Source organism: Suncus etruscus, chromosome 6 (genome assembly GCF_024139225.1).
Source record: "Suncus etruscus isolate mSunEtr1 chromosome 6, mSunEtr1.pri.cur, whole genome shotgun sequence".
Lineage (NCBI taxonomy): Eukaryota > Metazoa > Chordata > Mammalia > Eulipotyphla > Soricidae > Suncus > Suncus etruscus.
The window spans coordinates 13,753,197-13,780,526 of record NC_064853.1 but is presented as its reverse complement, the minus strand read 5'-3'; the positions used below and the strand labels follow the sequence as shown (position 1 = coordinate 13,780,526).

General features: G+C 45.1%; 1 protein-coding gene across 1 annotated transcript in view; it reads left to right on the top strand.

Moving 5' to 3' along the window:
- Nucleotides 1–27,330, top strand: part of CACHD1 (cache domain containing 1) — a 253,662-nt gene that overhangs the window by 155,167 nt on the left and 71,165 nt on the right. Inside the window, exons 4-5 of the mRNA XM_049774383.1 lie at nt 6,850–6,956; nt 22,689–22,815. Coding sequence (XP_049630340.1) covers nt 6,850–6,956; nt 22,689–22,815 — 234 coding nt within the window. The remainder of the gene's footprint in view (nt 1–6,849; nt 6,957–22,688; nt 22,816–27,330) is intronic.

Here is a 27,330-nt window from a genome sequence, read left to right as displayed (position 1 = left end):
ATTCTGATCTTTTGGCTTGCTGGTGAAAACTGTGCTGTTCTCAAGGTGTAATTGGGAAGGTCAGGGATGCAGGCCGGTGTGACATTGTGAGCACCCCCAGATGCCTCCTAGCACCACCCTCCAGCCTCTGATCAGATAAGAGGGTTGGCTTCCAGAAGAAAGAACTTCTCTTCTGCAGTTTTTAACCTCTTGCACCTGTCTCGGCACTTTCGCCATGATTAAAAGACACCAAACAAGTGGAAAATAAAAATGCCTTTCCTCATTAACTGTCATCTGATCCGCTTTGTTTATGAACTCATGAAACCTCCCTATTCTGAAAGCCACCTGGGGATTTGCTTTTAAACTTCCCTTAAAAAAAAAAAAAAAAAAGCCGGGTCGTGCAGAATAAACCACATTTTGCCATGGCACTGGGAGCCCTGTCGGTGGGTGTGGGTTTTGTGCTCTGCATGCTAAATTGGGCAGGCTTTGCTGGAAATATTGAGGAAAGCATGGAGTTCCCGGTGATTTGCCACCGAAATCACCTTCTTAGGCAATTTGCAGAAAGGGATGCACGAAGTAAACCCCAAATGGTATTATTGGTGTCTCTCTCCTTTCTCTCTTTCTCTTTCTAAACTGGGGCTCCACGGCCACGTTGATTTTACACTGAACCGAGACTGAACGAAATCCAATTGGAAGTCACTTGAACACGGTTTTGATGTCGGATTCAAAGCTGCTGCAAATTTATTTTATCTTCTACATTTGCTGATCTCCTGCTTGTAAATCCTGTTGAAGGAGAATAAAAATGACGGCAGCCTGATGGGAATTAAATGTCTGAAGTTCAAAGCAGTTTGCACATCAGAGCAAACGTCAATCAAATGAACATCTTGGAGGCCAAGCTGGGAGTGAATTTCTCCATGGGGAAGAGATCAAAGTGGGAGTCCCACTCCTATTTTCTCCCTCGGGATGCAGCTTCGATCAGTTGTTCATGAAAGTAAATCTAGGAGGAAGTTTTTTGGGGGGGTTTTGGGTTTTTTTTCCCCTTAAGCGGGGGTAGGAAAAAATGGGGGGTTTTCTCTGAAAACTCAATTTCAGATACTGTGGTTTTATCTTAGGAAATGAAGAGAGAACTCAACCAATCAGTAGCTCCTTTCACAGGAATGTCAGATAGAATTGTTCTCTTATTATTGCTTTATTTTTATCTATAGTTAAAACTATAGTTAAACTCTCCTCTTAATTTGTATAAAAATCTGTGATTTTTTCTTTAAACCAGTTCCAGCCTTTTCTACAAACCAAAAATGAAGTAGATATGAAGATTGGAAAATCTTTGGGGAACTCACAAGAGCACCCGACATGCTTTTAGAAAGTATCTGGAGCCTAAGTATCTGGAGTTTCTCAGTTTCTAGATCAGCATGAAGAGCATGCAGATTTTTCTAGATTGTTTTCTAGAAGGCACAAATGCCTGATTTTTTTGTTTGTTTTGTTTTCTATTTTTTGGCCACGCCCAGTGACACCGAGGAGTTACTCCTGGCTATGCGCTCAGAAATCGCTCCTGGCTTGGGGGACCATATAGGACGCCTGGAGATCAAACTGTGGTCCGTCCTAGGCTCTCTTGTGCAAAGCAGATGCCTTACCACTATCGCCACCACTCTGGCCTTTAAGTGTCTGAATCTATTTTTCTTTCTTTTGGGGGGGCGGGTGGTCACACCCAGCGGCACTCAGGGGTTAGTCCTGGCTCTACACTCAGAAATCTCTCCTGGCAGGCATGGGGGACCATATGGGATGCTGGGATTCGAACCAAGTCAGTCCTAGATTAGCCACTAGCAAGGCAAATGACCTACCGCTGTGCTATCTCTCCGGCCCCCTATTTCTCTTTTTAAGCCAGACAACTGCTGTTCCTCTGGGGCCAGGAACTCAGTGTCCACGAGGCCACCCTATGTTTGCAGGCCAGTGAGCAGGAGCGAATGGGGCTACTGTGTGCACATGAGTAGAGAGGGTGAGAGAGAATCTCTGGGTTTTTGTTCTTCTAGTGACTTGTGGCTCTCCACCTTAGGTCCCGTTGTTCTTCTGGAAGTCTTACTTTTCCCCACCAGTCCCTCATCATGACTGCAGGTCAGGGGTGGGAGTAACTGGGACCAGAGTCACCCTAACAGGGAAGACTATGTAAGTTCAAGGAAAATCAGCAGCCTTCAGAACATGCAATAATTATATTGAACAAATATTAAAATTTGGGGGGAAGGGGCATACCCAGTGGTGCTCAGGGATTACTCCTGGCTTTGCACTCAGAAATCACTCCTGGTTGTGGCTTGAGGGGACCCTGTGGTGTGCTGGGGATCAAACCTGAATCAGTGGCATGCAAGGCTAGCACTCTACCCACTGCACTAATTATCATTCTGTCTCCTTAACTGTCTTTTTTGTGTGAGCAGCTTTTCAGATCCCAGATCCTAATTTCAGATCCCAGATGTTCTCAGCCTAAGGGCAGGGGGTTCCATTTGTCCTCAGCCCCACCTTCTGCAGCTGTGTGGTCACTAAATTCCAGCATGTCAGGAATTCCTTAGGAAAAACAAAAACAACTTAGGGGACTCATGGTTTTCTTACAACTGGGATTGGGGGTGATTTCTCACTGTGTGTTTGTACCACATTGGCTCTGGCTTGCTTCCAGCTGCATTTTAATATTTTGTCTTGCTCACCTGTACCATGAAAACATCATTCAGGGAGTTGGGAAGACCCTTTAAGGGCTCAAGCACATGCCTTAGGTACAAGAGCATCAAGTTCAGTCCTCAACCTCACGTGTCAGAGCACGGGTTGGGGTGTAAAGTAGGGGGGTCAGTGGTGGTTGGCATTAGTATTGCTGCTGGGCCCAAACTTTGAACAGTGGAACTTCATTGGTCAAATATCACCAGGAGCAGCTTCTGGGATCCCTGAGCATGCTTGTGAGACCACAGCAGCCAACAGTCACCCCAAAATAGACATTTAATTTATGATCATAATGTAATTTAGTATCCAAGATGCCTATGTTTCTAGTAATAATTTTATGATTCTTGATTTTACTCCCTTTTATTATTATTTTTGGTTTGGGTTTTTTAATTTTGTTTGTTTGTTTGTTTGAGCCACAAATGACCGTGCTCAGGGCTTACTTATGGCTATGTTTTGGGAACGTTGTACAGCAGTGCCAGGGATTGAACTTTGATCAGTTCCAGGGATTGAACTTTGGTTGGCCATATGCAAAGCCATTTACCTTACACCCTGCATTATTTGTATGATACCTCTGTTTATTTTTATTATTTGTTAAAATTTTGTTGGGGGGCTCCCAGCAGTGTTTGGAAAACCATGCAGTGCCAGAGATTGAACAACCTCCCCCCATACACTCAGCTTTTGAGCTATCTCTCCAGTTCCAAATTGGTATTATTATCATTACCATTTTAAGATAATAATATGGGGGGGGCACCCAGCAGTGCCTAGGTGTTCTGTACTCAAGGGGTTGCTCTTAGTGGTACTCAGGAGACCAGGTGGTACCTGTGATCAAAAATAAGATTGACCAGGAAAACACCCTGTTCAATTATGTCACCATCTAGGACAGTACAAAAATAGGCCATTTTTATCATCTCGGAGAATTCTGTTGAACCATCTAACCAAAAGTGGTGTGAGACAAGGACTAGCATGCCTTGATGAGTTCTTTGTTGACTGTCACAACTGCAAAGCTGTGACTGTGACCATCACCGGCCATACTGTCTGGTTCTTGCTTAAGAAGCATATAAGGGATGAGCTGTCATGGGGATCCATAGAGCAGGATGCAAGCAAGTTCCTCCTGTACCTAGGTGTGGGAGTAATAAACAAGAAAGGGACAGTGAGATCTTGATTTATTGACAGCCATCTTTGTCTCCTCCTGTGCCTCTGGGGCAGCATCTTCTCTGGAGACCACTGGGAACAGATCCAGATGCAGAACTGCCCTTTTGCAGAATCAGCTGAGTTCTTGCAGTTCCAAGTACATATATAAGGCTGTCCCCTTGCTCTGTTCTATTCTAAAGTGCTGGGGATAGAACCTGGATTGGCTGCATGCAAGACAAGTTCATTAGTCATGGTACTATCTTTTCAGCACCTCCTAGGGATTTTAGTTACTGAGTAGACTCATAAGGCTTCAAAGAATCCCCCCAAATAAATTCAGTTTGACAATGCTTAGAATTTATATTGTGATCTGTACCTCAGATGATAAATGCCTTTCATTACATTCTAATTCACATGGGTAAAGATTTCCATAGATACTGGAAGAATCATTTTCTAATAATTAAAATTTGAGGGGCCAGGGGCCGGAGCAGTGGCACAAGTAGTAGGGCATCTGCCTTGCACGTGCTAGCATAGGAAGGACTGCGGTTTGATTCCCCAGCGCCCCATAAGGCCCCCCAAGCTAGGAGCAATTTCTGAGTGCATAGCCAGGAGTAACCCCTGAGCGTCACCAGGTTTGACCCAAAAACAAAATTGAGGGGCCAGAGTGATAGCACAGCAGTAGGGCATTTGCCTTGCACGTGGCAAACTGAATGGACCCCAGTTCAATCCCTGGCATCTCTTAGGATCCCCCAAGCCTGCCAGGAGTAACCCTTGAGCACCACTGGGTGTGACCTAAAAACCACTATAACTTTACATATAAGATATATATGATAGAGAAAGTGTCTCTAAGTTTGACTTTTTGAACTTGACACCCCCCCCCTTGAACTCCTGGGGTGTGGGGTTGCCCTTCCCACTTCAGTAGATAAACAGAGCTAAAAAGAATCGTCCCCAAGCTGTCAAAAAGATGATTTAAAAAATGTACCCAACTTCCTCTCATGGCATATGATCTAGCCTGCGCCTTCTAGTTAGTAGTGTAAATAAAGCCAAGGTCTTTGGAGTCCATTGAAAGAGCAAATACTAGCAGAAGGGTTAGAACAATGCTACTTATCAATCACTGCTAGTTTAGTCAATAGTTCACTTGCCTGAGCAAACAGGCTGAGAGAAAGGGCATCTATTCTGGGGTCAGAGCCCACCTATTCTAGGGTACAATGGGTAAGGGAGCTTGCCTTACATCCCATACGGTCTCCCCAAGCACCGCCAGGAGAGATTTTTGATTTGTAGAGCCAGGAGTAAACATTAAGCTGGGTCGAGAGTGCCCTTCAAACAAACAAAAGACAACAAAATAAGAAAGAGCTTCTCTCTTCTCACATCTTGTAGATTATGTCATTTTTATATTATTGGTCCTTGAGTATTTTAAAGAAAATTGTTTCCAAGAGTAATAAAAAAGAAAATCTTGAACTTCTCAATCCTTAGGATTTTAAGATTATTTTTATTTTTTTGCCCCTGGCTGTGGCTATCTCAGGGCTGGAAAAAGTAATTCATTTTTTAGGTTAAAAAAAAAAAAAAAAGGAGGGAGGGAGGGGGAAAAAAGGAGGCACTGGGAATAGAGACATAAATCAATGGTGGAATAGATGCCCCCAGTATATGAAGTGCTGATTTTTGTCCCTGGCAAAATACACACACACACATACACATACACACACACACACACACACACACACACACACACACACACACACACACACACACACCAAAACACAAAAAAAAATGAGGTCTATCTAAAAGACGATGTACTAGCCAGTCACTTCAAAGTCAGTCAGAGGAACTCAAAGTAGGTTTTTCTAATCAACTGTCTGGCTATTTATTCTCCTTTGCTCTTGTGTGTTCATAGCTCTTGGTTTTCACAAAGAATAATATCTAAGTTCAAATCTGAACTCTTGTACTTCTGTTTTGACTCTTTTTTTTTTTTTTCGTTTGTTTGTTTGGTTGGGTTTTTTTGGTTTTGGATTTTGGGTCACGCCCGGCAGCACTCAGGGGTTACTCGTGGCTCTACGCTCAAAAATCACTCCTGGCAGGCTCGGGGGACCATACAGGATGCCAGGATTCGAACCACTGTCCTTCTGCATGCAAGGCAAACACTTTACCTCCATGGTATCTCTCCAGCTCCTGTTCTGACTCTTGTCAAGTCTTATTTCAGTAGGCTTTTGTCATCCATACCTGAAAAATTCATTAGGGAATAAGTCTTAGGCTTTTATTTTTAATATCTATTTTAATCTGCTGCATGAACATGTTGCTTTTTGTCATACTAAACTGGAATGATTTTAAAATATATGTCTTTAAAATACAAGTCAAGGCACCAGAGAGATAGCACAGCAGTAGAGCATTTGCCTTGCGTGCAGCCAGCGCAGGATGGATCAAGGTTCTATTTTCAGCATATGGTCCTGCCAGGAGAGATTTCTGAGCACAGAGCCAGGAGTGACCCCTGAGCACTGCTGGGTGTGGCCCAACAACCAACCAACCAACAAACAAACAAATAAATAAATAAATAAAGTTTAAAAAAATGCCCTTCCTTCCTACCTTCCTTCCTTCCTTCCCTCTCTTTCCTCCTTCCTTCTTCCTTCCTTTCTTTCTTCCTTTCTTCCTTCCTCCCTCCCCTTCCTTCCTTTCTTCCCTCTCTTTCCTCCTTCCTTCCTTCCTTTCTCCCTCCCCTTCCTTCCTTCCTTCCTTCCTTCCTTCCTTCCTTCCTTCCTTCCTTCCTTCCTTCCTTCCTTCCTTCCTTCCTTCCTTCCTCTCATTCTTTCCTTTCTTCCTTCATTCCCTTCCTTCCTTCCCTTTCTTCCTCCCCTTCCTTCCTTCCTCCTTCCTTCCTTAAAGAAAAAGAAAAAGAAGAAAAAAAATAAAATGCAAGTCAAATTTAAATGTTTATGTCCTGAGCTATTCAGAACAGTATGGCCTGTGATCATTTTTTTATTGTTGTTTCTGTTGCTCTGTTTTTCTGGATTTAACAATCACCCAATGAGTGTTGCTGATGCTGTTCTGTTGTTTCAGATTCGATGGGAATTTTAATACCAACGTGTCTAGAACCATTAGCTGTGACCGACTTTCTACTACCGTGAACAGCCGGGCCTTCAATCCAGGACGAGATTTAAATTCAGGTCGGTAATTTCTCGGTTCTATAAATATGAATTCTATTCTACCATGCTTAAGGTGAAGGAGGGGATTAGCTGGTTTTCTTTAAGTGTTGAAGGAAACTCTCCTGTACTTAAAATGGGATACTTCTTGCGGGAAAGTTGATGCTCCAAAGAGGGAGAAGAAAATCAATTGGATACATGCTGAGTGTTTTCTATTTATCCCATGCCAACTTTTGACTGGGTTCTTTGCCCCATTTTCTCATTTATGAAGGGCTTTGCATTTGTAATTTTAGGGACCATTTGCGTGGCTCTAGGGAGAGGGAGGATTTAATTTGAACTCCCTGTATTTAATTCTTGTTGGGGCATTATTTGAAGAATGATTTGGGAACTTTTCTACCAATAAACCACATCCTCATGTGGTAGACTGAGGTTTGACCTTCCTGGGTGTACAGCAACATCAATAACATTTGGGGTTCCTGTGTGGGGCCTATAGCTCCAAGGTTATAGAGCCCCTCTGTTTTCTCACTTGGGGCCCCAGGCCAGAACTCACATCCTTTTCCCCTTGTTTTGCACACTTGTTGATTGGGTAACCTCAAAAATGAAAGTATCCACCTCTTAGATTTGGAGTAGTGGGGTTTGGACCACACCCAGTGACAATCAGTAGTTACTCCTGGCTATGCATTCAGAAATCACTCCTGGCTTGGGGGACCAAATGGGAAGCCAGGGATCAAACCCAGGTCTGTCCTGGGTCAGCTGCATGCAAGGCAAATGCCCTACCATCGTGCTATCACTCCAGCCTCTACCTCTCAGAGTTTTGAAGGACTTTAGAAATCACATACCAGTCTTAGTCCTTCGAAGGCAGCCTCCAAGATTTTCCAGATGGCTGGAGAAATAAAGGAACCGATCTCCAACTTGGAAGAACTCAATTTCCCCAGTTCCCTTCTCCTTCAGACATGCCAGACCCAAGTGGGAAAGCCAGAGGGTCAGACTATTTACTACTTTCAATCCTATCTGGCCCTGGTCCCGGGGAAGACTTTGAGAATTATGTACACAAGCAAGGACATTTATTAGGTCTGAGAAAAAAGAAGTATAAGCTTATGTTATTTAGGGTTAATAAAACTGTAGCTGCCAGCTAAACGGTCTTAACCAAATTTGCCCGGCACATACTGTCTAGACCAATATTTAATAGATTCAGTCTTTTTTTTTATTTTTATTTTTAATTGCTTTGAGAAACACGAGGGCTGGTGAAGCAGGTAGGGTTTACTCCTAAGAAAGGAAGTAAAGTGAAAATATTTTTCATGAATAATATAACCGAGAAGAGAAGGGCATGGAATAGGCAGGGAAAATGAATTCTGAAAGATTCCTTCGCTGGCCCAGGGCACAAAGCTGGAAAGTCTAACCAGCATCTTCTGGTTCCCAAATGTAATATTTACTCCTCTGCCCTCAAGTATGCTCCGTAACACAAGACAGGATGTCGCGTCTGATGCTTCAGTTTGGAAACAACAATCTCTGACTACGTTCAGGTTTCAGTGTATTCCAGACACATACTGGGAAGTCCCACATTGTGTGCTAGTTAAAAATGGCTATCATGCTTGTTTACTTTGTAGGCTGTTAGTGCATTAGGGCTCAAGCAATAGTACAAGGGCTTAAAACTTTGACCTTGGATACTGCTGACCCAGAAAGATCCCAGACACTTCATGGTACGCCAAAATCACCCAGTGCAGCCCTGAAAAACTCCAAGCATCATCTGTGTAGCCACAGGAATGTAATACCCTCTTTTTTTGTCTGGATGTGGACATTTCTATGATTAATCTTTGTTTCTTTAGCCTTTTCTATGAGACCATTGAGGGTACTTTACAGCATTAGTTTCAAGACCAAGCATTTCTTCAGGTGTTGTTTGTCCGTGAAGTTGTGTATTGCAATCTTGAATTGGAAACCCTGGCTGGATTAAATAATCTTGTTTGATCATTTATTGCATTTGGTTTATGAAATAGGCTATACTATTCTCACTCCACCCCCTTTTAAATTTTATTTTACTTTTGGGCCATATCTGACAGTGCTCAAGAGTTAACTCCTGGCTCCATACTCAGGAATTACTGCTGGCAGTGCTCAGGAGACACTTGGGATTGAACTACGGTTGGCAGCATGCAAGGCATGAGACCTGCGTGCTGGATTTTCTCTCCAGCCCTTCCCATTCCCTTCTAATCTTTGCTAGAGAGATTGACTGTGATTTGGGGATGGGGCAGGGGTTTGACCTTACTGAGGTCAGGGTTCATTCCTAGTGGTATTCAGGAAACCATATTCAGTGTCAGGGATTGAATCTGGGCCAGCATACATTTTTTTGCAAAGCACAAGTGCCTTGAACCTTTATCTGTCCAGCCTTGCTGGGATTTTTATGGGTGTTCCCTTTTAGGTCATTTTAAAGTTTGTTTTCATTGACCTCAAGACAGGACCTCTGTCTTTGGCTTTTGCCGTTTTCTTTCTTTTTATTTTCTTTTTTTTTTTTTTTTTTTTTTTTTTTTTTTTTTTTGTTTTTTGGGACACACCCGGCGGTGCTCAGGGGTGACTCCTGGCTGTCTGCTCAGAAATAGCTCCTGGCAGGCACGGGGGACCATATGGGACACCAGGATTCGAACCAACCACCTTTGGTCCTGGATCGGCTGCTTGCAAGGCAAATGCCACTGTGCTATCTCTCCGGGCCCGGCCTTTGCCATTTTCATCACTGTGTGTCTTCATTTTTCTGTCTAGGTTTATTTTGATTGGAAATCTTTGAGCCACCTGGATCTGGGATTTAAGTTGATCTTTAGATTGCAAAATTTAGAGTAATACTCATTTGGAAGGGGGAGGGTTGGGTCACAGCTGGCAGTGCTCAGGGGTTACTCATGGTTCTGCACTCAGAAATCACTCCTGGCAGGCCCAGGGTACCATATGGGATGCTGGGATTCTAACCACCATCTGTCCTGAATTGACTGCATGCAAGGCAAACACCCTACTCCTCCTGTGTTATCTCTCCTCTCCATCCTCCCCCCCTTATTTTTATTAATACCCGTTTTTATCACCAAACTTCCTATCTTATTTTTCTTTACTCTTCCTGGGGCCCAATACTTTTAATATTATTTTACTTCTGTGTCCCATAGAACTCTGATGTTTTCTTTATTTTTCTGGTTTTCCTTTTATTTTTCTTTCTTTCCTTCTTTTTGTTTTTGGGGGAGGCACACCCTGTGTTGATTAGGGTTAACCCCTGGCTCTGCACTCAGGAATCACTTTTGGCAGGCTCAAGGGACCATATGTGGTGCCAATAATCAAATCCAGGTTGGCTGCATGCAAGGCAAGCTCCCTACTCACTGTGCTATTGTTCCATCTCCTTTCTTTTTCTTTTTTTTTTATTTTTTTATTTTTTTATTTTTGGGCCACACCCGGCGGTGCTCAGGGGTTACTCCTGGCTGTCTGCTCAGAAATAGCTCCTGGCAGGCATGGGGGACCATATGGGACACCGGGATTCGAACCAACCACCTTTGGTCCTGGATCGGCTGCTTGCAAGGCAAATGCCGCTGTGCTATCTCTCCGGGCCTCCTCCTTTATTTTTCTTTATTCCTTTTCCTTTCTTGTACTTTGCTGGGGAGCAGGGGGGGTTCATGCAGTTTCTAGAATGCTGATTCCTTCCTCCACTTCTGTCATTCTGCTGCTTATTCCCAAGATGTGTTTAAAGATCTCCTGTTATGTTCTTCAAATTCAGGGTTTCTGATTGAAATGTTCTTGAACTTCTCTTTCCTGAAATTCCAGTATTGCTTTTCTTAGTTCAGTAAACAGCCACTTGGAAATCCTCAACCCATCATCGAGAGATTAGGGAGATCATCTGAGTCTTTCTAGGGCTTTCTTGCTGTCCATGAGTGCAGACGAATGAATCTCTTCATTCTGTTGGCCTGACATCTAATTCCCCTAGTTAGGAGCTAGTGGCAGACGTAAGAGCATAGAGCTAGGTTTGCTCTCTCTGAGTGGAAGAGGCCAACAGGAGGCTTTTATGACTTTTCATCCTGGAGGTAGGACTTAAATCGTAAGACTAGGTAAGATTTTGCTACAAGCAGGCAGGGTAGAAAGAGAAGGACTCGGGGCCAGTGCCGTGGCACAAGTGGTAAGGCATTTGCCTTATACGCGCTAATCTAGGATGGATACCCTGGTGTGGTTCGATCCTCTGGCTTCCCATATGGTTCCCCCACACCAGGAGCAATTTCTTTTTTTTTGTTTTTGTTTTTGTTTTTTGGGTCACACCCGGCAGCACTCAGGGGTTATCCTGGCTCTACGCTCAGAAATCACTCCTGGCAGGCTCAGGGGACCATATGGGATGCCGGGATTCAAACCACTGTCCTTCTACATGCAAGGCAAATGCCCTACCTCCATGCTATCTCTCTGGCCCCACCAGGAGCAATTTCTAAGCCGTAGCCAGGAGAAACCCTGAGTGTCAATGGGTGTGGCCAAAAACAAAAAGAAAAAAAGAAAGAAAGAGAAGTACTCCGGGCACTGCAATTTGGGGCACTTTACAACCTAGAAGTCCCTGAAATGGAGAGGATACCGTAAAGGAATCTGAGAAAGAATCAATCTAGAAGGAGGAAAATGAGGAGATTTTTCCCTCAAAGCCATGGAAAAGGTGGCAAGAAGGAGAGAAAGACAGACTCAGAACAGTGAAAGCTACGAAAACCACACAGGAATTGAATTTGCAATTTATTAGTGACCCTTGCAAGAATTATTTGGTGGGGGCTGGAGAAATAGCATAATGGTATGGCATTTGCCTTGCAAGCAGCTGATCCAGGATGGATAGTGGTTCGAATCCTGGCATCCCATATGGTCCCCTGTGCCTGCCAGGAGTGATTTCTGAGAGCAGAGCCAGAACTAACCCCTGAGCGCCGTTGGGTGTGACACAACCCCTCCAAAAAGAATTATTTGGTGGATCATAGAATGGTACAAAAGATTGACCCAAGTTAAATCAAGCTTGGAAAATTGGAAGGAGAAGAGGGCTGGAGAGATAGTACAAGGATTGAAGAAGCACCTGTTTTACAGAGCCTAGATCAATCCCTGGCACCACGTAGTTTCCTGATCACAGAGCAGGGAGAGTAACTCTCACATTTCAAGGGGGATCCAGCCCTCTCCATTTCCTTCCAAAAAATAATAAATAAAGGAGAAGAGACATTGAATACAGGAAGCACATCAACTGTAAAGGTTTGACCAAAGGAAAATTGAAAGGTCATGTGGTATTAGAAGTATCATTAAATTGAAAGAACTTAGAGCTAAGAGCAAGGTTATGGCCAAAGGGATGATCCAGTGGAGAAAAGGCAGAGAACATAGGCCCGAGAAAAGATGATTTTTGTGTCCCTGATTAGACAAGAGTTGAGGCAGGATTCCAGATTGAGGCTTTTGAACCACAGAGCATCATTCTCAGGCCTAAAGGAAGAGTGTCAGGGAGTGTGTGTAAATGCTCCCAATGATAGACTTGGTATCCAGAACTTAGAGACATCCCGTTAGTGATTCAGAGGACTGGGAAGACCATAGACAGAAAGCCAGGCTGTAGGAAGGGACATCAAACACCAGCTAGCTGCATCATTTTAGGTGGCTGCAGTTTTATTTACTAGAAAAACAATGGTGTACTATCATTGAATTGTATTTGCTTACTCTTTCCTGCCTCCTTTTGTCATTGATGTTGTTGCAGTGAGAAGGGTGGGCACATTGTGTCTGTTTTGTTTGTGTTTTCTCCTTAATATTTAAGCTGTGGTGCTTACTGGAACTCACATATTGGCCTGTAGTCCTTGTAGTTTCACTGTGTATCATACAACTTCTGGGTTTTGTTCCATGATGTTGGCACATCCTTTTAGCTGTGGTGCTTGCCAAGGTAGTCTTATCTCTCCCTATTTTTTTGTTTGTTTGTTTGGGGGCCACACCTGAAAGTGCTCAAGACTTGACTCTGTGTTCAGAGATTACTCTTGGCAATACGGAGAGACCCTATGGGGTTCTGGTAATCAGACCCTGGTTAGTCACATGCAAAGCAAGAGTTCTACCCATTGGCCCGTGTCTCACCCCATTTTATGGTGCTCACACCAGCTGCATTGCTCCTGCAAATCATTTAAAGCACCAAGGGTCACAGAGAACAGAGTTGCCAGGATCATGCCAGGCACATAAGGAGACACCCAATATTTGAACCTTTGACCATGGACTTGCAAAGCAGACATTCTCAGCCCTGACCCATTACTGGCTTTAGACTTGAAGTCAGCTGTGCACATAATTGGATGTCCTGATAAAAATACTGTTTTCGTACCTTCCTCAGAATGGGAATAGTTGTAAAATTTGAGAGATGACTGAGAAGAGGCTATTGAAGACTTTGGTTGATGGAGAAAGCATGTCTGGGGGTGCGGGAGGGAATCTGGGGACATTGGTGGTGGGAAATGTGCACTGGTAAAGGGATGGGTGTTGAACATGGTCAGTGTATGATCAAAATTCAACATTATTAAAATTTTAACTATATAGCATTGTGATTCAGTTAAAAATATACATATATGAGGCTGGAGCAGTGGCTCAGCGGTAGGGTTTTTGCTTTGCACACGGCTGACCTAGGATAGACTGAGGTTCTATCCCCTGGCGTCCCATATGTCCCCCAAGCCAGGAGCGATTTCTGAGCACATAGCTAGGAGTAACCCCTGAGCTTCAAGGGGTGTGGCTCCCCCCAAAAAGCAAATAAATAAATAAATAAATAAAAAAAAAATATATATATATATATTTTTTTTTTTTTTAAGGTTTCTAAGATTGCCTCTCCATGTAGAATCCCACTAACCACCCACCCCAACCACCAAGCTGAGCTGTTTTCGGCACAGTCAACCTGCTGGTTGTCCAAGCCCCTTTTGAAAGCTGCTGTGCTTGTATTGGAAGTTTCGTGGCATTCCATCAGGTGGTGGTGGGCACCCCAAAGTCCACATCCTTGAGCAGTCTTTTGTAAGATGAGATGAATGGCGGTGGGTAAAGGATGACCTCAAAAGCCCCCACCCTTTTTCCGGCTCCCCTTTTCAGAGCAGAATTAATGTCTCCGTAGGCTATCACATGTCTGGTATTTACATTGTAAACCATGGGCACTCTCAGACTGTATATAATCCATCAATGGGCCCCTAACTGATAACCCAGCCCCGATGGCCCCTCTCAGACTCTTTGCAAATAGACTCCCAACTATTGTAAACTATGTTTTGGGGGTAGGGGATGTTTGGGTCACACCTGTCGGTGCACAGGGATTACTTCTGGCTCTGCGCTGAGAAATCGATCCTGGCAGGCTCAGGGGACCATATGGGATGCCGGGATTCGAATCACCATCCATCCTGGGTCAGCCACTTGCAAGGCAAAAGCCCTTCCTCTGTGCTATCTCTCCAGCCTCCTATTGTAAACTATTCTTAACTACATCTCTCCCAGCTGGGGCATATGTCTATATATGCATCCAATACCCTCTTATATGTTCTTTTTCTTAGAGCCATCCCACTACCACCACCACCAAATTACATTTTTCTTTTTTGTTGTTGTTTTTTTTTTGGGGGGGGGGAGGTCACAGCTGGTGATTCTTAGGGGTTACTCCTGGCTCTGCGCTCCGAAGTTGCTCCTTGGAGGCTGCGGGGGACCATATGGGATGCCGAGATTCGAACCAGAGTCCACCCTGTGTTTGCCGTGTGCAAGTCAAATTCTCTATCGCTGTGCTACCACTCCGGCCCCCAGATCACGTTTTTTCTAAAGGGACTCCTTGTCCCTAATTCCACTCAAATGACTCATGTTTGACAGGGCATGTGTTATGTGATCAGGGGCTCATAATGTTTATTTATTTATTTATTTTGCTCAGGCTCTTTCCTGCTTTTATCCCTCATGTCTCATTTTCTCTCTCTTTCTCTTTTTTTTTCTTTTCGTTTTCAAGTTCCCGCTGAGCTATTTTCTAGTGTGTAACCTGTTCCCTAAAGAGAGTTTATTTGAAGAGTCCAAGTTTTTGTCTTGCTCTCCCCGTGTTATGCAATTGAGGTGAGAGTCGAGTGGGAGTTAAAGTCTTTGTCCCGGAAAGGGAAAGTGCCCTGGACTTGATTGTCTTTGATTTAAAGAGCATTTGAAGTCGCAAACTTCCATCTTGTCCGTGTTGCTTTGTTGAGAAATAAGATTCACGGGGCGGCAGGGGTGTGGGTAAGTCCATCGCTGAGGACCTTACTGTAGGAGGTATGTGGGGGGAGGTGAGGGGATCTGGAAGGGGGGACTAGGCTCTCCTTTCAGCAGCTTTGTTACTTCCTTCTGGGAGTGGCAATGACTGTGCAATTGCTCTTTTCTGTCTTTTCTTTTAGACTGTGATACAGTGACAGCAATACCAGGGAAAGTTGGATCTAGCCTAAAAATCAGAAATACAAGGAAGGATGAGGACTGGAGAGATAGCACAGTGGTAGGGCATTTTTTGCCTTGCACAAGCCAACCCAGGACAAATGGTAGTTCTATTTCCAGGTTCCCATATGGTCCCCTGAGCCTACCATGAGCAATTTTTTGTTTGTTTATGGGCTAGTGATGCTCAGGGGTTACTCCTGGCTATAGGCTCAGAAATTGCTCCTTGCTTGGGAGACCATATGGGATGCTGTGGGATTGAACTGTGGTCCTTCTTAGGCTAGCATCGGTAAGGCATCTGCCTTACGGCTCCACACCACCACTCTGGCCCCATGCCATGAGCAATTTTTGAGTGCAGAACCAGGAGTAACGCCTGAGTGACACTTAAAAAAAAAAAAAGGAAATACAAGAATGGTAATATCCAAAATGGGCATTTCTCATTATCTCAACTTCCTGGCTGCTTTGGTGTTAAAAGCTATGGTGTTATAGCATATAAAACTGTTAACTTTCTGCAGGGAGGGGAGAATTGTGGCCTCACCAGCATTTCTCTGCCAACTGGGTGTTTGGCTCAGGACTGAAATACTGCTCAGGCCCTGTAGTGCCAGGGGAGATTGGGGTCATTACAGCAGTGCTTGGGGAATCATGTTGTGCCAAGACTCAACCCAGCATTCACTGTGCTATCTCTTGAACCCGAATCTATTTTCTTGAGATCATGTACATAAGTTCATTCTTGTGCACGGCAAATACATCTGTGTACCGAGTACACAGAGGCCTGAGCTCTTCCTTGATTCTCCTCCAAGCACTGTTTAGAACCTCTGAGTTAGATCTCTCACAATCCCATTACATTAATTTCAATAAACTGGGGACCATGTATGATGCTGGGGATTCAAATCAGGTTCACCTACATGCATGTCCTTTCTCTGGCCCTCTGTTCCATTTTGAAGATGAAACCATAGACCAGAGAAGTGGATCGATCCTACTCAAATCAATCCTGTTGTTTAGGCTTATTTGGTTTGTTTGTTTTTGTTTGAGGCCACACCCAGCAGCACTCAGGGATTACTCCTGGCTCAGTCTGCAGAAATCACCCCTGGCAGGGTAGGGGGTCCATATGGAATGAAGGGGAATTGAACTACAGTTTCCTGGGTAAGCCGAGTGCAAGTCAAACGCCCTACCGCTGTGCTAGCTCTCTGGCCCCGGATTCTTCATTGTTTACATGACTTAGGCCATGGGCTGATGGACTCCAGGACCTGAATCCCATTCTAGCGCCAGAACTAAAGTTATTTTTCTCTCTTTTGTTTGTTTGTTTGTTTGTTTTTGTTTTGGGTGCTCAGGGATAACTCCTGGCTCTGTGTTCAATAATCATTCCTGGTGGGCTCAAGGGGCCATATGGGATACTGGGGACTGAACCCAGGTTGGCTGCATTCAAGGCAAATGTCCTACCTGCTATTTCATCATTCTAGCCCAAGTCTTTCATTCTTCTGAATACCCTTAGCTATCAGGCTGATAGTAATAATACCTTCTCTGTGAGCTCCATATTTTGGTTCTTGCAAACCAGTATAGACTTGAGAAAATTAACCTTGATATGCTTTGGTTTCCTGAATAATAGTAATTCAGCCTGTGTCTTAAGGGAAGGCTGCTGTATTTATAGATGTCATAGCCAAGGGCCTTGTCCCTGGCCAGATGACTAAGCAAGCCTCCCACTTTGGGAAAGCCTCCTAGTAAAACTGTGCCCCCTTGAGAAATGTCTCTCTCAGATTTCCTGGTAAAATGATACTCAGGCTGAAGAACAGGTCTTAGAAAGTTGCATTAGGGCATAAGGTCTGAAATTTTGTTGGCAAAATAATATAATATATTAACAAATAATATAACATTATTTTATTAAATATCATATTTAATTTAGTATATTAATACAAAACATTATATTTTATTAAATGTTATATTTATTAAATAGATTAAAATAATAACAAAATAATGTAATAATATGTAATTATGTTATATATAATATTATTTAAAATAATATGTTTTATTCGCCTCCAAAATGTTTGCTGTGGCCCAGAGGATTCCAGGGAATTCTCATGTAAGTTTTGGTCAGTTGGGAAAAGTGTGTGTGTGTGTGTGTGTGTGTGTGTGTGTGTGTGTATGTGTGTCTGTGTGTGTGTGTGTGTCTGTGTGTGTGTGTGTGTGTGTGTGTGTGTGTGTGTGTGTGTGTGTGTGTGTGTGTGTGTGTGTGTGCTTGGCTGTATCCCTTCCTTTTGGCAAGCTGTAGGCAAGAGACAGGTCTGTGTACTTGCCTGGCTGTTCTTGGTCTGGACATCAAAACAACCACAGTTCCTTGGGTTAGAGGCATCCAGCTCTCTGTGATGAAACATTTTCTTTTTTCTTTCCTACTCTGATGAAAGAAAAACAAAACTCACAGCCCAATTCCCAGCATCTCATTCTCCTCTACCTGGTGGTTTGAACTTGTATTCAAGCAAGGCCGGCCAGGAATTGGGCAACTTGATGGGTTAGTTTAGACTGGAGCAGACCCTGATCCAAGAACTCATCAGGGGCAGATAGTGAAGCTGGAAGGAAATTTACAGCTCTTCAAGCACTTGAGTCCTGATGCAGCTGATGGGAAGAATGCCTGAAGGGGGAAGGCATCTCAGCAGCTTATCTGACAGCACCGTGAGCTGGGGATGAAGAAGGATCAGCCAGCAGTATTGCATGATTGCCTGGCTTTAAGTCAACAGAGGAAGTACAAGAGAGAAAGCATCAGCTTGCTGTGAGCCCCACATTTGAGGGCTGGAATGCTGGGTGGGTTTGGAAGACTCAGGAGCGGCCCCGATTTTTCTCCTCTAGAAGCCAGCACTGCATGGTCAGTCTGTTGCCTGGAGGATAGAGGGAGGGAGGGAGGAAGGAAGGGAGGGAGAGATGAAGGGAGAGAGAAGGAAAGAAATAGGAAGGAAGGAAGGAAGGAAGGAAGGAAGGAAGGAAGGAAGGAAGGAAGGAAGGAAGGAAGGAAGGAAGGAAGGAAGGAAGGAGGGAGGGAGGGAGGGAGGGAGGAGGGAGGGAAGGAGGGATGAAGGGAGAGAGAAGGAAAGAAATAGGAAGGAAGGAAGGAAGGAAGGAAGGGAGGGAGAGAGGGAGGATGGAAGGAGGAAGGAAGGAAGGAAGGAAGGAAGGAAGGAGGGAGGGAGGGAGGGGGAGGGAGGGAGGGGGGAGGGAGGGAGGGAGGGAGGAGGAAGGAAGGAAGGAAGGAGGGAGGGAGGGAGGGAGGGAGGGAGGGAGGGAGGGAGGGAGGAGGGAAGGAAAGAGTAAAGTGTCTGCCATAGGCTAAGAGATAGATGGAGGTAGGATGGAATGACTGGAGGAAAACTGAGGAAATTGATAGTAGGAAATGTGCACTGGTGAAAAGTCGAGTGTTGGAACATTGTATGACCATAAAACAACTATCAACAACTTTTCAACTCTATCTCATAGTGATTTAATTAAAAAAAATAACAAACAAGAAAGGAAAGAGATGGCACCTCCTGTATTCCCACTTTGGTTTCTTCTCAATCATTTGATCCAAACCCCTTGGGACTTGGGACTTGGGACTTCCTAGTGGTTGAGAAGATACTTTCTCCCTGCTGGCCTTCATTCCTCACCCTTTTTCCATTTCTCTTTGGTTTTCAAGGCTCTTTCGGGAACTCTTATTCAATCTATCACTTTTCCAGGTGAGGGAACTATGTGATCTTGTGAGCTGCCAATGTGACACACCCTGTTTACCATCCCTAACGTGCACACGCGCACACACACACACACACACACACACACACACCAGTGGCAGGAGAGCACCATATTTACTGTGCTAAAAAGTTGGGCTGCTGAGAATCTTTGTGGATGCTCACCAGACAAGGACGTGCTGAGAAGATTAAGTTACAGACCAAATCCAAAGATTGCAAAGCACGCGGGGGAAACACAGAGGCCAGAGAGATGGTACAAGTAAACCACTTGCCTTACACGTACACAACCCAGGTTCGGTTGCCAGCAACCACATATGGTCTTCTAAATACCACCAGGTGTGGCCCCCAAAACAGAGTAACAACGACAGCAAGGCAGAATGTTATTCTAGGCTTTAGTCTCCCCCTTGTGCCAAGACCTTGGTGCATCTGCCTGCAGAAAGCAACATTTCTCACAGTGTAGGCCAGTGGGGGACAGCTGGGAAAGCCAGGTGAGAGGAAGGGCCCAGAGCTGGGCTTGGCAACTGTACATAGATCATTGGATTACCTGGCTGGAACCCAGGAGGGGCCTGGTTTCTATTTTAGGATGATGTGTTTGAGGGGCTGGAGAGATAGTACAGCCGTAGGGTGTTTGCCTTGCACGCAGCTGATCCAGGACAGACAGTGGTTCGAATCCCTGCATCCCATATAGTCTCCAGTGCCTGCCAGGAGCAATTTCTGAGTGCAGAGCCAGGAGTAACCCCTGAGCACCACCAGGTGTGACCCCCCCCCAAAAAAAAAGGATGGTGCATTTGATTGGTACAGAAAGAGGAAGCCTAAGGTCAGAGAGTTTGTCAATATTTGGGACATCTCCCCAGCCCTCTGATCTCTCAGTGTCTCCCTTCTGTAACAAAACGGTGCAGAAGAGCCTTGGACTCGTGGCCAAATGGCCTGCTTACACACACACAAATGTATGGTGGAAGAACATCACCATGCATCAAAAATGCATCTCCAAGCCATTAACCGTGCACAAATAGAGAAGGGATTGGGCCTCATCACATCTCCATGATACAAGAATTCTTTCCATGTTCTCAGATCCGCTGTTTGGTGCACAGCATTACCTAGTCCCAGGGGCTGCAATGACTAAGCTCTCTCACACTCCTGTTTATGCCTTTTCCAGTTCAGGGAGTTTGTAGGGGGGTCAGTGGTGAGCCTCAGGTCTGCCCAAGCCCTGGGGTGCCTGTTGAAGCTGGTCAGCAGTGAACTTCTTTTTTTTCTCGATAGAGTAAAGCTCTCTTGAGTCCTGAGTTTTTGCATTGTGAGATCATTCCCTTGTCTCAGATGTCTTTTCAGCCGGGTTGTTTGCATTACATATTTATAAACGAATGAAAGCCAATTACTTGGAGAAACACCAACATGTTTTTGTATTTATTCTGCCGCTTAAATACTCAGAGTGCTGTTTAATCTGCTGCCTGCTTGCTTACTCTATTCAGCATGGGCCTTTTTGTCAAGTAGAAATGCACTCTAGTTTCATCGGGGTGTGGGGGGGAAAGGGAGTGGCCTCCAAACAGTGAATGCTCTAGGCACCAGAGCACTATCCCCATTTGATATTCAACAATACCCCAGGGCTCCCATCCAACCAACCTGTAGCATTAATAACAGACTAGAAGATACAGAGCAGAGCTGGGAGCTGCTGGTGAAGACTGGGGAGGAAGTGATACCTTCTATAGGATAAGGAGGAAACCCCCATTTGTTGCCTCCTGGGTGGGAGTGGTCACGCGTGGGCGGGGCTTCTGCAACGCTGACAGCCTATGATATCTTCCAAGCTTAATGCTCTCTGAGCATCCCTGGATGGCACCTTTCCTAGACCACTTCCAAAACATTCGAGGCAGGAGTGAGCTTGCAGAAGCTGGAGAGATAGCACAGTGGTAGAGTGCCTTGCAAGCAGCAGATCCAGGACAGAGGGTGGTTCGAATCCTGTAATCCCATATGGTTCCTTAGCCTGCCAGGATATTTCTGAGAGCAGAGCCAGGAGAAATCCCTGAGCGCTGCCGCTGGGTGTGATCCCCCCAAATCAAAATTAATTAATTATTAATTAAATTGTCATTAATTACTTTTTAAAAAAGGAGTTAGCTTGCAAGTCAGAGTGATTCGTGATGGTGGAAGCGTGGAATACCTAATGAACAAGGAAGCCCCCTCCTTTCACCCCTACTGAGAACAGGGTTCCCCTTTACCTCTGCGTCATGTTCAGAAGAGCTTCCCTCCTTGTACCCCCATAAAGATAGATTACTTCTGGACTCTGGGGTCCTCATTACCATTATAGCCATCAGTCACTGCCAGTGCCCCTAATGGGTGAGATTTAATCAGAAGCTGTGCAGGTCTCAGCAGGAGGCTTGGGGGAGCCTTGTCGGATACACCACGCGGGTGGGGAATGACCAGGAGGCACCAAATGATCTTTGGTGGTGCCATTAAATGTATGAAGCTCTGCGTGAGCTCTGATTTATTTTTAAAGCAAGCCCGCTCTCATTGGCTCGCCTCTTAATGGTCTCGCTGTGGCCTGTTTATTGTTACAGATGTTGCTCTTAATGAGGTCATGGGGCCTCGCTTTACTTGCAGTGTGTGACTGTGGGTCTTGTTATTGCCAGGCTGGGGTGGGTCGAGGGTGGAGAGGGAGAGAGAGATAGACTAGAAGACTGAGAGAAAAGAGACAAACAGGGAGAGAAAGAAAGGAGAGAGACACCGAGAGAGAGATAGGAGACTAAGAGAAAAGAGACAAACAGGGAGGACAGAGACAAATAGGGAGAGAAAGAAAGAGAGAGAGAGAGAGAGAGAGAGAGAGAGAGAGAGAGAGAGAGAGAGAGAGAGAGAGAGAGGAGACTAAGAGAAAAGAGACAGACAGGGAGAGAAAGAAAAGAAAGGAGAGAGAGAGAGAGAGAGAGAGAGAGAGAGAGAGAGAGAGAGAGAGAGAGAGAGAGAGAGAGAGAGAGAGAGAGAGAGAGAGAATCTCTGCCCTGCTGCCAGGTACTAACCAGCTCTGGAACCCAAAACAGTGTTCAAACTTCAGCTCCTGGTGCCAATAGCTCCCCAGAGCCTCTTTCTTTGTCTGTAATTGGGGAGAAGCCAAGTCTTTTTATTCTACTGTTTTATCTACGGATAAACAAGTGGAGCAATTGTCAGAAACAAAAGACGCTCAAGACCAACCTGGAGGTTTCAGCCTAGTTGTTTTGTGGGTGCAGTAAAGCAGCATAAAGATGAGCCCCATCCATCCACAACTCACACATCATTCCTGTCAGGAGCTGAGCTTGAAAGGGGTTCCACTCTCTTAAGTACTGGCTGGCCAGTTCCCCATGTTATTGTATAATCAGGGTCAAGGGTTCAGATTTCGTCTGGAGAAGAGCCGGAGAATGGATCCCAATCCATTGGGTTATTACTGGCCATTCGGGGACCAGCCAGTGAGCAAAGACCAAATAATTAACTTTCTGTAGGTGAGATGGCCAGGATGCGGTGTCCCTCTACAGAGGGAGGAATAATAGCTTTCCGCAATTGAAATGGTCCTTCTGATATTTATTCCTGGTGCCTATTTGCTTTAAGGGACAGAAAGGAAATGTTTAGGGGCCCATCTGCAACCTGGTCTGCTCTGTACTTTTCTTCCAGTGAGTGTGCACTTAACGGTTGCTGTAATTTTTCTTTCTCTCCCCTCCAGTTCTCGCAGACAACCTGAAGTCTAACCCTGGCATTAAGTGGCAATATTTCAGCTCAGAAGAAGGAATTTTCACTGTTTTCCCAGCACACAAGTTCCGGTGTAAGAGCAGCTATGAGCATCGCAGCAGGTATGCAGATGTGATAGGCTTGCTCGTGTTCTCATCACTGTTTTTGAGCAAGGCTGCATCTCCATCTTCCTTCGTTGCTCTGGTTTCTTTTTAAAGTTTGTTTTAAGGGTGCTTCCTTGTTGTTTGAAGGGGTTGGAGTCATATCTAGCAGTGCCAGGGATTGGACAAGAGTCAGTCTCATGCAAAGAAGAGTCTTAACCTCTGTCCTCACTATCCAATCCCAAGAGTGTAAAATATTTAATGTGTGTATTGCATTTATTTAATGCAAGATGTCCTTTTTTGTTTGTTTTTATTTTTATGCCACACCCGGCAGTGCTCATGGGTTATTCCAGGTTCTGTACTCAGAAATCACTCCTGGCAGGCTCAGGGGATTATATGGGATGCCGAGGATCAAACGGGGATCACTTGTGTCTCTGGGTGGCCACATGCAAGGCAAACTCCCTATCATTGTGCTATCGTTGAGGCCCCCAAGATGTCCATTTTTTTTTGTTTTTGTTTTGTTTTTTTGGGCCACACCCGGCAGTGCTCAGGGGTTACTCCTGTCTGTCTGCTCAGAAATAGCTCCTGGCAGGCACGGGGGACCATATGGGACACCAGGATTCGAACCAACTACCTTTGGTCCTGGATCGGCTGCTTGCAAGGCAAACACCACTGTGCTATCTCTCCGGGCCCCAAGATGTCCATTTTTAATGCAATAGATTTGGAGAGGCCAGGGATAGACAATCCAAATGAATGCCATGATTTTGCTTTTTCCCAAATTTAAAATGTATCTCAATTTTTTTTTTCTCTCCAAGAAATTATGTTTGCTCTTTTTTTAGTTGGACATTGGAATCACTTGTGTGGGTTCTTCCATTCACTCCTCTAAATGTCCTGTAAAATATTTTATTTTGTCCTGTAAAACTTAAGCTTCTTGGAAATAGAACCAGAGGCTATAGCCCTGGGATCTAACCTTACTCCACCCTCAGAAGAGGCCACAGACCCCTGAGCCATCAGATTCTCATTCACTGTTTTTTATTTGTTTGTTTTTTGTTTTTGCTTTTTTTTAATTTGTAGGTCACACCAACAGTGCTCAGGGGTTACTCCTGGCTCTGCATTCAGGAATCACTCCTGATGAGCTCAGTGAACCATAAGGGATGCTGGGAATCGAGCTGACTTTATGCAAGACAAGTGCCCAACCAGCTGTTTTATCTCTCTGGCCTCTCTCATTCACTTCTTTTTTGTTTTTTGTTTGTTTGTCTGTTTTTGGGGGCACACCCTCTAATGCTCAGGGTTTACTCCTGCCTCTGCACTCAGGAGTTTAGGCAATGGTTGGGGAACTTTATGGGATGCTGGGAAATCGAAATAGGGTCGGCTACATGCAAGGCAAGTATCCTACCCACTGTACTAAATCTATGGCCCCTCTCATTCTTAACTTCTGAAAAGATAGATTAGGTGGCATGTTTTTTGTTTGTTTCTTTGATTTGGGGGCACGCAACACCTGGTGGCGCTCAGGGGTTACACCTGGCTCTGTGCTCAGAAATCATTCCTGGCAGGCTCTGTTGGGGGACCATATGGGATGCCAGGAATTGAACCAGAGTCAGTACCAGGTCAGCCATTTGCAAGACAAGTGCTCTGCCTCTGTGCTATCACTCCAGCCCCAGATTAGGTAACATGTTGATGGGGCTTTTTTGGGTTTTGGTTTGTTTTTTTGTTTAGTTTTGTTTTTTGTTGGTTTCTTTTGTCTCCTAAGCAGTGCTTGGGGTTGGTTCTTGGCCAAGCAGGATGCGGGGCTGAATGGTTGGTCTCAAGGGTACTGTGTTCAGGTTCTGCAGTGCTGGAGACCACCAGGGTAAGGAGATCTGCTAAGGGATGAAACAGAGGTTACATGCATCCAGGGCATTTGCTTTAACCCCGTACTATTTCCCCAACCTCTTGTCTATTGCTTTTAATGAATCATTTAGAAAAGAAGGAATGCTTCATCGGAAAATCAACACTCAACACTTCAGAAGTCAGCCATCTACGTTGTCTTAGGCTTGGGAGGTCTCCTTCATCTCCATCTACCTAATCCTCCATCCATCCAGTCTGCCCAGCCCCTTTCCATAGTCAACTCTTCCCATTTCTGTGTGGCTCCAGATGTGTGCTTTCATCTCATTCCTTTGCAAGAGTTCATAAGTCCCAAGTGTGATGTGAATATCAGAGCCCTGTGGGAAGGAAAAGGGGCTCCTCTGCTCTTGTGAGGGGGCCACCTATTAAATTGTACCTTGAATGCCTCTGTGTATGCATCCCACGATCCCCCCCCCCCTTTATTTTTTTACAATTTCCTGTGACAGGGCAAACACATATTCTGCTTTTCATTGACCTGAGTTGAATTCAGAAAAGGAAGGTGTGTACATTTGTTGTTTGTTTCTGTTTCTTGGGCCACAACTATGATGCTCAGGGACTATTCCTGGCTCTGCTCAGGAGTGACCCCTGCTGATGCTCAGTGGCTCAAGGCACTGACAGGAATTGAACCTGAGGTTGGTCAGCTGCATGCAAGTCTATATTCTCTTACATCCCCTCTGCTATCTCTCCAGCCTCAGATGTGTCCTTTTACAGAAAACCTCCATGACATGTTTAAAAGTCTGGTATTTGAGCCGGAGCAATAGCACAGCAGTAGGGTGTCTGCCTTGCACTCATCCAACCCTGGACAGACCCGGGTTTGATCCCTGGCATCTTATATGGTCCCCCAAGCCTGCCAGGAGCTATTTCTGAGTGCAGAGCCAGGATTTAACCCCTGAGTGCTGCAGTTTGCCACATCTGTAGTTTGTTATGACCATTGGGTGACCAGTTTCCAGTCTCTTCTGTCCCCTCTTTCATTCCTGTGAATGCTTCTCTCCTGATTTTTTTTTAATCCTATCTTCCTCCTGGTTCTGATGAGTGAAAAGACAGTGGTCTTTACCACGAATGCTGAACTTTTGGCTTGAGAACAATGAAGGGCAAACTTAGCCAAGATTTTGTGTTTTTTTGGTTCTTTGCCCACATTTCTTAATTTGTGCCCAAGCCTTTTTGCGACCTGGCTGGCATCTAGCATTTCTCAGAAAACTCAAGTGTTTGGGGGGGGGGGGTGCCCATAAAAGAGAGCTTTCTCCTGGAGTTGATTTGCTTTCTTAGTTCCCTCTGATTTGTTCCAGCCCTGAAAAAAAACTCCATCAATAGAGGGGCCTCATTAAGCCTCTTCTCACAGACCTTCTCAGACTGCACACGAGCGGAGGGGACCACATTGATGGGGGCATTTCTCCGATGTACCCCCACCCCCCACCCAATCCTTTTTTCTTCTTGTTGGCAAAACAAAAACCTGGCACGAAGAGTGGCCATTGAAGGCTTGAACACATTTGATGGCATGGATTGAAATGCCCAGATAAGGGGCCCAGTGGCAGGGGTTTGTGTGTGTGTGTGTTGGGGGGAAGCCTGTTTGAATTGCTTTCAGCACAGAAGGAAAAGGGCCCTCGGAAGAGAAGCAAAAGCTGGCTGCTATTCAGAGCAGCTTGGCTTGGGGCCAGAGCCAATAGTGCAGTGCTTAGAGCACTTGCCTTGCTCATGGGCAACCGGGTCCCACCCCCAGAACCAGTATGAGCTTTTTTTTTTTTTTTTTTTTTTTTTTTTTTTGGTTTTTGGTTTTTGGTTTTTGGTCCATACCAGTGACACTCAGGGATTACTCCTGGCTACGCGTTCAGAAATTGCTTCTGGCTTTGGGGACCATATGGGACACTGGGGGATCGAACCATGGTCCATCAAGGGTTAGCACGGGCAAAGCAGATGCCTTACCGCTTGCACCACTGCTCTGGATCCCTCCACCCATGTATGATCTTCTGAACCTCATCAGGAATGATCCCTGATCACAGAGAGCCAAGCGCCAAAACCTAAGCCCCTACAGACACTACCTGGCATAACACAAACGCTCTTTTAAAACAGAAGAAAAAAATGGGGCCCGAGGGATAGCACAGCCAGCTTAGAGCATTTGCCTTGTGCAACAGCCAGTCCAGGGATGGTGGGTTCGTAATCCTGGCATGTATATGGTTCCCCGAGCCAAGCCAGGAAGCAAATTTCTGAGAGCAAGAGCCAGGAGAATAGACCCCTGAGCACCGCCAAGTGTGGCCCCAAACCAAAAATACATTACTTCATTCATACATACATACATTCATACATACAATATACATAACATACATAGAAATAGGGGCTGGAGCACTAGCTCAGCGGTAGGACATTTGCCTTGCACGTGGCTGACCCAGGACAAACCTGGATTCAATTCCCGAGTGTCCCAGATCATCCCCTAGAGCCAGGAGCAATTTCTGAGCACATACCCAGGAGTAACCCCTGAGCATCAACGGGTGTAGCCCCAAAAACAAAAAATAAAATAAAATAAAAAAAGAAGAAAAGAAACAAGAAGAGCAGTTAACCTGCAGCCCAGCCCTACTACACTGTCTGTGTGTGGGATCCTCTGTGCACAGATCTTTCTGGTGCTGCCTTTGCAGATGGTAGAGCCCCCCAAAGTATCTT